The following is a 10,850-nucleotide window of genomic DNA, read 5'->3' on the forward strand; positions in this document are numbered from 1 at the left end:
CACACCCGCTTGGACCCCCGTACCCCATACCGCTCTCCCGTCGCCCCCGTCCGGGCGGCTCCGGCAGCTGGGGCGGGGGCGGCGGGGGCCGCAGCCCCTCCGGGTAATGGCACTCGGGGCACCGGGGATGGCGGGGACAAGAGGCAGTTGGTGTACGTGTTCACCACGTGGCGCTCGGGCTCGTCCTTCTTCGGCGAGCTTTTCAACCAGAACCCCGAAGTGTTCTTCCTCTATGAGCCAGTGTGGCACGTGTGGCAAAAACTGTACCCAGGGGACGCCGTTTCCCTGCAAGGGGCGGCACGGGACATGCTGAGCGCTCTCTACCGCTGCGACCTCTCTGTCTTCCAGCTGTACAGTCCCGCTGGCAGCGGGGGGCGCAACCTCACCACGCTGGGCATTTTCGGCGCGGCCACCAACAAGGTGGTGTGCTCGTCGCCACTTTGCCCCGCCTACCGCAAGGAGGTCGTTGGACTGGTAGACGATCGCGTGTGCAAGAAGTGCCCACCGCAGCGCCTGGCGCGCTTCGAGGAGGAGTGCCGCAAGTACCGCACTCTGGTCATCAAGGGCGTGCGTGTCTTCGACGTGGCCGTGTTGGCGCCACTTCTGCGCGACCCGGCCCTGGACCTCAAGGTCATTCACCTGGTGCGGGATCCCCGCGCTGTGGCCAGTTCACGCATCCGCTCGCGCCATGGTCTCATCCGTGAAAGCCTGCAGGTGGTGCGCAGCCGGGACCCCCGAGCGCACCGCATGCCCTTCCTGGAGGCCGCTGGCCATAAGCTGGGCGCCAAGAAGGAGAGCATGGGTGGGCCTGCAGACTACCACGCCCTTGGCGCCATGGAGGTCATCTGCCACAGCATGGCCAAGACGCTGCAGACGGCCCTGCAGCCCCCTGACTGGCTGCAAGGCCACTACCTGGTGGTGCGGTACGAGGACCTGGTGGGAGACCCCGTCAAGACCCTACGGAGGGTGTATGACTTTGTGGGGCTATTGGTGAGCCCTGAAATGGAGCAGTTTGCCCTCAACATGACCAGTGGCTCAGGCTCCTCCTCCAAGCCTTTCGTGGTGTCGGCACGCAACGCCACGCAGGCCGCCAATGCCTGGCGGACCGCCCTCACCTTCCAGCAGATCAAACAGGTGGAGGAGTTTTGCTACCAGCCCATGGCCGTGCTGGGCTACGAGCGGGTCAGTAGCCCTGAAGAGGTCAGAGACCTCAGCAAGACCCTGCTCCGGAAACCCCGGCTCTGAGACGGGTTCCCGGGAGACCAGACTCCCTGTGGTGACACCCACAGAAGGATTGTGGTGTGTTTCAACAAAAACAGCCCAGATCCAAACTGAGGAAGCCCACACATTCTGTTATAGATCCATAATATAAATAACCACGCAGGCACTTGCTGTCAGTGTTTTGAGTCATTGAATTTCAAGGAACAGCCACAATACACACATCTCAGAAAAGGCAAGGCTTGAAAGTTTTGACCCGCCGCCCTTCCTCTTCTCTCCCCTGCCTTTTCTCCCTTTTCCTACCCTCTCCCCTACCTGCCTTCCATTCTGAAGTGGGATGTTGATTAAATCAAGATCCAGTAACCCAAATCTTGTTTCCAAAATTTTCGTGGTATCTGTGAACACGTAGAAGAGTCATTTGGATGTCGGGGGTAGGGTGGGAGGTGTGGGAGGGTGGAGAAAGGGGAAGTGGTCCAGGAGCAAAAGCCCCACTGGGCACGCTAAACCAAGGAGGCATTCTTCTAAGTAGACTTTTGTGTAAAAAGCAAAGGTTATATGTGAGTATTAATAAAGAAAATAATAAATAATATTCTTTTTTATATTTGCCTCCATTACTTTGGATTTGCCTGTGTTCCTTGTCCTGTGCAGCTTCAGACAGAATCTGCTTCTCCTCCCCCCACCCCCTTTTCCTGTCTGTTTCCTAGAAAACAGCTAAGATGGGTGGGAGCAGCTTCAGACTCCTTGATAAGAGCCTTGGAGTCGTGTTCTCCCATGTAAATCACAGCCTGTCAGGTGCCCAGGAATGGGGACAAATCTTCAGATTCTAAAGGCAAAAACCAAGCAGGGCAGTGGAGGAAAAAGCACAGCGCTACTTTCCTGTTCCACTTGGAGCACAGAAAGGAAGAAGCAACCCCTTGAGGATCTGAAGGCATTCGGTTTTGATTACCCTTGAGTTAACACTGGGAAACCTTGAAGCAGAGACCAGTGTTTTGGTCCTGAGGTTAGTTCGGAAAAAGGATTTTTTAAAAAAGAGAAGTATGTAGTTCAAAAAACTTCTGATGATAAGAACACAAACCTCAAAAATTAGCGTGAACGTTTTGTTGGCAACGGTAGCAAGTTCTTTGGTTAGAAAAGTGACAGAAGTATTTGAGTTTGGAGCATTTTTCTGCCTCTGGCACAGTCCACGGAGGCATATGAAAAGGGAAGTTTGATCTGGGAACTGTAAGGGCACCCACAGGTTATCCCCCTTATTCCTGGCTGCCCACCCAAATTAGTACAAAAGAGAATGTGAATTTATAATGGTTTACTTAGGTTGCTTGTGGGGGTACATTGCTTTTCTTTTTATGTTTTCTGAAAATTGCAAAGAAGCTACGTGTTGCTGACAGTATAAGTCTTCAACCAAGAACTTCTTTTAGATATGAAAATAAATTATAGGAAAGAGGAAATGACAATGAATTATGAGTTTGTATGTTGGATTTTGAGATTTGGTATTTTCCAGGGAAAAAACCATTGCAGTTTTCCTGTAGTGGTGATGGTGTTGCTGCTGTCCTGAGCCCATTTGTACGGAAGGGTTCTGCAGAATGTTGTGTTATGATAAGAAGTTACGAAGCTAAATAGGAGCAAGAGAGTGTAGTTGTATATTACATTAAATACGATACAAGAGAGTGTAGTTGTATATTACATTAAATACGATACAAGTTCAAGTTCATCATAATTCTAGTTTACTGTAATTTATTGTGAGATTTGTGCAAGCCAATCTGTACAGGTTAAATGCTGAGGATTTCATTTTAAGGCAAATATAATGAAAAGGAATATGTACATGGGAAATACTTTAAGTATAATTTTTATTACAATGTGAAATCTGACTACACTTAAGAATTCCGAGAGTTTAAAAGCACAGAGGTTAAAAAAAGGGATGTATTTAGCAGTGGATTTTATAACACATTCTAGAATGGTTATTTCTTAATTTACTAAAATTGTTTATAGTAATTGTGTTGATTAATCCAGATTACAGCTATAACACGTTGATCATGGTTTCTATGATATTTTCATGGTAGCGCCTATGCCGAATTCAGCAGCAGTAGAATATTTGTAACAACTTTAAGAATACTTTCAAAGTAAATGAACAAAATAAATATTAATGTTGGATGACTAGAGATGAAACAGGTTTAGCGGGAAATTAAGGCAGCATCATTGAAAGGCAACCACTCTGAATTAAAGAACCATTTAAAAACAAATTTCATGTGGCATTAGAATCAACTCGTTTCACTTAATCACAGTAAAATTCACGCTTAGCGTTTGAGTGAAGGATTTTTAGGCAGTTGAATTCATTCTTCTCTCTGGATAGCTAAGGACTTTGATTGCATTGAAGTGGAATCACGATGATTTTGGATCTTGTATTTAAAAAATGTGAGATGCCACGTAGAGGCTTTGTAGCCTGCAGCACATTCACGGTCTCTGCTCCAATGAAATTTTAAGCTAAACGCCAACAGTTCTCCCCTTGCTGTGTTTGAACGAGGTTTCCGCCCATAATATCCTTGTTTTGTAGCAGCTGCCTTCTCTCCACTCTGCCACTCCTGGGCTCGGGAATTTGACAGGGTGAATTGTTGCTCCTGGAGATTTGTACCTCGCTGCATTCTAGGAAAGCGAGACAGGTGTAGTTCCCACAAACAGCCGAGATCGTCATATCAGTGAAGTCTGAGAAGGAGAGAAGCAATTTTGGGTGTTAATTAGCTTCTGTCAGCCCCTGGAGCAAGCAGACTTGTGCCACAACAATTTGTGACAGAGCCTGTGACCATTTCTGAAGCAGCAAATGTGAAGGAGTTCCTTTCACCGTTCCCAACTTGGCAATATGGCCATCAACAGGAGGACATATTCTTTAGAGCAGGTTATCAGAATGATTTTTATTTTCAAATTCTGCTTGACTGATAGCATGCCTGATTTACCCCATTGACTTTGGAATCCCTTTGTTAATTAGAAAGCTCTATTTGTAAAACAAAGTCGACTCAGTGCATTTAGCCAACAAATATGAATTTGGAACAAGGGCAGCAGCTCAGGCTGGGTGCTTGAGTTTCAGGGAGCTCAGGGGCACTCAAAAGGCCTCATTCAGACTGACCCGTGGGTACCCTGTGGGCGGGCATGGGGGCAAATCCTGTACCCTTCAGTGTCTACTACACAGTGGGTACTTGATAACTATTTATTAAGTGAGTGAAATATGTAACTATCCAATTTTGAAAGTGCTCAGAAGGGAAAGAGTGGCAAAACGAGTTACCTGTTTGGAGAAAGTGCCAGGTTGTTCTTCAAAGTTTGCCGAAGAGAATGGGCCTTAGGCTCTATTTAGATGTGGGGCATAGGCACGAGGAACACCTTCAAGATTTCCAGGAGGATCTGTGTTTAGTTCAATATTTCCCGCCGATGAATTAGAATTTCTGAACGTGGAGAGGTAGACGTCTCCAAATGAGGAATTCTATTTTTATTATTTGTTTTTCCAACGGCATGAACAAGATAAAAGGCAGGGATCAGAACGTGCCGGCAGAATAAATGCTGCCCTGGTACCTAAGGGGTGTTTTCATGATTGCAGAAGCCTGTGATATTTATTTATGGTTTCGAGTGCTGTGAATTTCACCCAGGCAGAGAAGGGTTACTTGCAGGAAGTGAGTCCTATTGTGGATAGTGGACGAGACAATGGCTGCCTGTCCCCACGCATCCCCTGCCTGGCCGTGGCCCGTTCGGTCCAGGATTGCTGTTGCACACCGGAGAGTTTGAAATTACTGTGAATCTGAGTGAGGCCGTTAAGTGAATATTCCCTCGGTCTGAACAATGAAATAAACATGGTGTTGGAAGCCCAGTCTCTGGAGATGACTTCAGAAAGACTAAGAGGGAAGTAAAAAGGCGTGTCTTATCTGTAGTCGTGAATAAAGATGAGGTGTCACTTTACCACCCTCCCCCGACCTCCTTCCCTTCCCTCTCTACACACAGCACACGTGCCCGCCTGCACATACAAGTGTGTTTGTGCGCTGTCTTGAGGTCTGGAAGAGAGAATGTTTTTATACCAGCTAATGGGTGTGTGGGGAGGGACACTTTTTGATCGCAGGCCTCTGAGAACTCGTGGGCGATGATTCTATCAGAACCAGCGACAGTTCCGTGTCAGGATCCAGTGTGGACAGGTAGAAAATGACCGTTGCAATCTGCAGAACGGCTTGAGGTAGGTGATGGGATGTCCCAAGGTAAATGCACAGCTTATAGACCCCTTTTGTCACTCACCGTGAGAAGGTCCCTTTCAAATCTGTCACGGCTAAGAACACAGTTGGTTTCCATACCTTCCCTTCTTTCTGGCAATCCAGCTGCTACTTTTGCAGTTCAAGTACAAGCCACTGAGCTGCTTGGGTATGGGCTCTGGTACAAGTGTTTGATAATTGAAATTACAGGGCTTGACTTTTATTACATCTGATACAATTCTACACACCCTTCATCAAATTATGCTAAGGAAATGGTTCAATTCTGAATAACACATTAAGTTTGTAGAATGGGAAACTTTATGAACCAGTGTTGGGGGTGGTATTGTTTATAAACTTGAAGGAGCCTTGAAGAAATAGGGCCTGTCTGTATACCTGGCAGGATGAGAGAGGATGGCCAAGGCCGAAGCTTAACTTTTGACCAAGCCAGTTATTTGTAATCAGACATCAAATGTGTTCTGGGGCTGTTTGAACTTTCAGGTTGGTGACAGTCACCCTGCCAAGTAAATGACTGTGAATATGATCACTGGAACCAAAAGCTATACTCAGAACCATTCAGTAATGGCTCCCATCCTGAGTGTGTAGACAGGGCTTGATAGAAATTCACCTTGAGGCAGTGAATCCTCGAAACAGGACCAGCTACATAATTTGTGGGGCTCCGTGCAAAATGAAAAGGCAGGGCCTCCTGTTAAAAAATTCTTAAGCATTTCAATTCTGCAGTAGCAGAGGATTAAATCAAGCATGGGCCCTTCTGAGTGTAGGGCCCATAAACTGTACAGGTGTTTACCGTGAAGCCAGTCCTGCATCCAGATACAGAAACGAAATGCTTAATTATAGGAGAGAATAAATAACAGTGGCCTACAATTTCTTGGAAAGTGGCTGCAGGGTATCGTGTGTAACTATAATTAAAGCACAGACATCCTAGCGAGACAAGTGCACTCTGCGTGATGGAGTTCTAAGGAGGCGAGTGTACACATGACAAATAACCCTTGATGACTGTGGCAAGTGATTGACAAGGCCCTCTGAGTCATCAGTTGGGCTTGAGACAACTTGGGACCAATCCTGTTCAGGATGGATATTGCTTTATTAACTTCCGGTCCTGATTTTTCTTCCCTTGTAGCTAACTTGTTTATTCTTTTTGTTTGTTTTATTTTGTTTTCTTCCTGTCTTCCAGAATTCTTTTTATGAAATATTAAAATTTCAAACTACCACAAGAACTAGTCTCTTTATGTTAATTTTGTCTAGTGTTCATCAAACCCATTTGATCTGAGTATTTACTTCTTCAGTTCAAGAAGTTATTTTCTATAACTTTATATAAATATAAATGTATAAATATATATAAATATAAATAAATATATAGCCTGTGGCGTCAGGGGGATCCTTCGGGCAAGAACACGTCAGATAGTCTTCCATGAGGATGCAGAGCTTACCTCCTTGCCCTCAGCGTGGGGATACTAGCAACTTCTGCTGACAACAATATTTCCTTCCTTCTGAAACTACTGTGGGACTCTCTGCATTTGCTTCGTGTATAATAGAGAGGGAGAGTCTATGCATAGAAAAACAGAAGGTCAAGTTACAATGAACGCAAGGAGTAAAGGTGCAGGGTGTGCTAAGCCAACAGCTAAGCCTCCTTATTGTGCCCAGTCTGTTTGGCTAAGTTTATTTCATTATAAGTGTGGGATGTCCCGCTCTTCTCTGGGGAAATTTCTCTGCCCTCTCTTACCCTCTCCTGCCTGCCATTTCTTCTCTACTTTGTAAATTCCTACTCATTATCTAAGAGCCTAGATATGTTTGAAGCTTTTATTTATCAGCCCTGCTCCAAGATGCAGACGTGTCTTTCCGTCTCCTATTCCCTCTGACTGCCTCGTGCATAGATCCATCGGTGTGTATCCCTGCACATTGGGATTCTTTGTTTATAATCCACTTCCTCTTCTAGTCATGGTCCTTCGAGAGGAAAGAAACTGGATCCTATCTGTGTGTGTGTCTCCCCAACACTGAAGCAGCATCTTGCTCGTAGGTCTTTAAAAAGTGAGTGCTGGGGACTCCTGGTGGCGCAGTGGCTAAGACTCCAATGCTCCCAAAACAGGGGGCCTGGGTTCGATCCTTGGTCAGGGGACTAGATCCCACATGCATGCTACAACTAAGAGTTTGCATGCCACAACTAAGGAGCCCGCCTGCTGCAACTAAGCCCCGGCACAGCCAAAAAAAAAAAAAAAGTGGAGTGCTAAATAAAAGAGATCACCCAAGAAGCCACCGCAGCAGAAGGGATTGAGGGGAGCAGACACTGTCAGAGGCTGTTGAGTTGGGATGTGACATTCCACCATGGTCTGAGCTTCATATGTGTGCCAGACAGAAGGCGGAAAAAGCCAGACAAATCAATACGGACAAAAAGGAATTCCAAAAAGTCCTGTGGAAGGCCTCAAATGTGGTCTTTCCATATTAATGTTTGAAACAGAGGAACAATGAATTGGAGCCCCCCAAAGAAAGGTAACAACTGAATTACAGTCAATAGAAATGATACAATTCTTTTGGTCCTACCCATGCACGTAATATGTATGTATTCTTTTTACATATTAAAAAAATTTTAATACAATTTTTAAAGGTTACTTTCCATTTACAGTTATTACAGAATACTGGCTCTATTCCCCGTGTTGGACAATACATCCTTGAGCCGACCTTACACCTGATAGTTTGCACTAATGCCCTCCAAAGTCCATCCATGTTGCTGCAAATAACATTCTTTTTTATGGCTGAGTAGTATTCCATCGTGTCTATCTGTCTACCTATCTATCTATAGATATAGAGATATATACAATGGAATATATACATACACAATGGAATCTATCTCTAATATAGATAGATATATACACAATGGAAATATATACCACAGTTTCTTTATCCATTCATCTGTTGATCGACACTTAGGTTCCATATCTCAGCTCTTGTAAATAGTGCTGCTATGAACATTGGGGGGTGCATGTAGAAATGATACAATTTTTAAGGGCCCACTAGGAGAATGTATTGCGGTAATATAGGCTGAGCCCGTGTATTTATTTTGACATGTGGAGCTCATCACTGGTATGATCATCTTTTAACTTTTTCAGGGACTGGAAAGGTTTCAAGGAACAATGTGGAGGTCTGAATATTACATTTCCATTTTCAGATGTCCCAGTTACTCTGGCAAACTCTTATTCTCTCTAGGACTGAACTAGCTCCTGGGAGGAATTAAAATATTTGATGTTCTCGTATTCGTGCTCAGCATCTTTAGATGAAGCAGGGTATTATGTTATTTCTTGCTAAAAGAAAAATAGAAATGAAGCACATTTTCTTTCTGAAAGAAGGGGCATTCACATTTATAGTTCTTAGCCCTGTTATTTAACCAGCCATACTTGCTGGTGAGACCAGTATCCTTCCAGGATGTGAGCTCTGAGTGCACTTTTTTAGGTTAAGTCTTCATTTATATTTTTACATTTCCCAAGTGACTTCTCGCTGCGTTGTGCTTTTTATAACTTTCTATCACCATTTTAGTTTCACTTTCAAATGCCCTAATTGTGATGGTGATAATAATACTAATACTGTCATCTACCCTTTGTAGAGCATTTGTTATGTGCTAGTCACTGTGCAAAGCACTTTATATGTATGATTCTATTTGATTCTCATAACAATCCTATGGAATAAGTATTACTGTCTCCATTTTTTTCTTCCAATTTTATTGAGGTGTAATTGACATATAGCACTGTACAAGTTAAATATGTACAGCATAATGATTTGATTTACATACATCATGGAATAATTACCACAATAAGTTTAGTGAGCATCCATCATCTCATATAGACACAAAGAAATAGACTTTTTTTTTTCATTGTGATGAGTGTCTCCACTTTACAGAAGGGAAATATAGGTTTAGATGCTTAATTTTCCTCAGGTCACGCAGCTATTTAAGTGACAGAGCCTCTTTCTTTTTGCTTGGTACATGAGAGGTCACACTATTTCCATATAAGGGATACCAACAAAATAGCAAAGCTTTTTATTCCAGCCAAATGCTTTCTGAGAAATGCTTCCTAAATGCTGGAGTCATTATGCCTTCAGCCAGGGAACAGGTGTTATCAGTATTGTTAGAGATGCGTTTTTTACAGCAGAAAGAAAGAAGCAATTGTTGGTCAGAATTCCTCTTCGAATGACCTTTGTTTAGCAAAACATGTAATAGGCCATTTTGGTGGTGGGAAGAAGGCGTGGGAAATCTGAACAGGAAATTTGGGGATTGGGAGAAAGAGTTTGAAAGGAGAGGGGAAGAGGTAGAGGAAGGATACAAGCAACACGACGGGATGCTGGAGCCCAAGGAGGGGACCCTGCAGTGATGTTCCTGGAAGAGAAGGGAATGGCCAGTGACAGGAAGAGCCATGTTCAGCCTGGAGGTATTTGCTTTCCTCAGCTGCAGTGTGTAGTAGCCTCTGTTACTCCAAGCCTTCAGCAAGGCTGCTACATGCTTTGCCTTGAGTGGGTGGTGCTTTGCAGGCTGAAGGGATCAGAGTAGTGCCACCCAGGATGACATGGGGTGAAAAAACTACAGGAGGTGAAAGGCAGGGAGGCAATTGCAAATTCAGTGGAAGCAGGAACTCAAGCTAGAATTGACCTGTGGGAGTGTGGGCTTACCCCAGGACTCCCTGGAGGCGTTGGGCAGGGAAGGAAATTTCTCTCCCACTGTGAGATGGGGCTTTAGGCAATCTTATTTAAAATTTCAAGGATGAGGTGGTGTGAGAACTGCTCAAGGAGTAGGGATGTCCAGGAGGTGGATATATGGCTTGTGACTCTAAGGCTTTGCAGGTAGGGACTCAGTGGGCAAGTGGAGACCTAGCAAAGTTAGGAAATACTGGCATGTCGTAAAGGTTGATGTGATAGAGACAGCTCAGTCAACTACAGGTGTGGAAATCGAGGTGCAGAGAGGCTGGAAGATGTCCTCTGTGTCTCTAGTCAGAGAAATTGCACAAACTAGAAATCACAGCTCTTGGTTTCCTGACACATCCTTGCCCTAAGACTTATTACCTTGGCGCCTACCAGTTTTTTGGCCACTCCAGTGTTTCACAATATCTCTATAGAATGTCTGGGAATCAGAGAAGTGCCCTTTGGGATTCTGGTCAAGTTTTAGTAGGAGATGAGGTTGAATCCAAAGCAGAGAGCTGAGTTTCTGGGTGGTCTGCAAGTGTCATTCTCATAGGCACCAGTCAAGGTTCTTTGGTTGAAAAACAGACTCAATTACAGTAAGCAAAACAGGAAATTAGCTGGAAAATATATTGGGAGGCCACAGAATTGAAGAACAGCTAAAAAGCAAGGCTGGATACACTGGCTTTCTTGTTTCTTTCTTTTTTCCCTCCCTCCCTCCCTTCCTTCCTTCCTTAT

The 10,850-nt window shown here is 44.6% G+C and overlaps 1 protein-coding gene across 1 annotated transcript; it reads left to right on the forward strand.

Moving 5' to 3' along the window:
* On the forward strand, positions 1 to 1,772 carry CHST2 (carbohydrate sulfotransferase 2; the record flags this gene model as incomplete). The annotated part of the gene is made up of 1 exon (XM_024769030.1): positions 1 to 1,772. A coding segment is annotated over one exon (1,245 nt), but the record flags the coding sequence as incomplete, so codon positions are not given.
* Between the last annotated feature and the right edge of the window lie 9,078 nt (positions 1,773 to 10,850).

This window comes from Neophocaena asiaeorientalis, unplaced genomic scaffold (genome assembly GCF_003031525.2).
Source record: "Neophocaena asiaeorientalis asiaeorientalis breed wild unplaced genomic scaffold, Neophocaena_asiaeorientalis_V1.1 scaffold118, whole genome shotgun sequence".
Taxonomy (NCBI): Eukaryota; Metazoa; Chordata; class Mammalia; order Artiodactyla; family Phocoenidae; genus Neophocaena; species Neophocaena asiaeorientalis.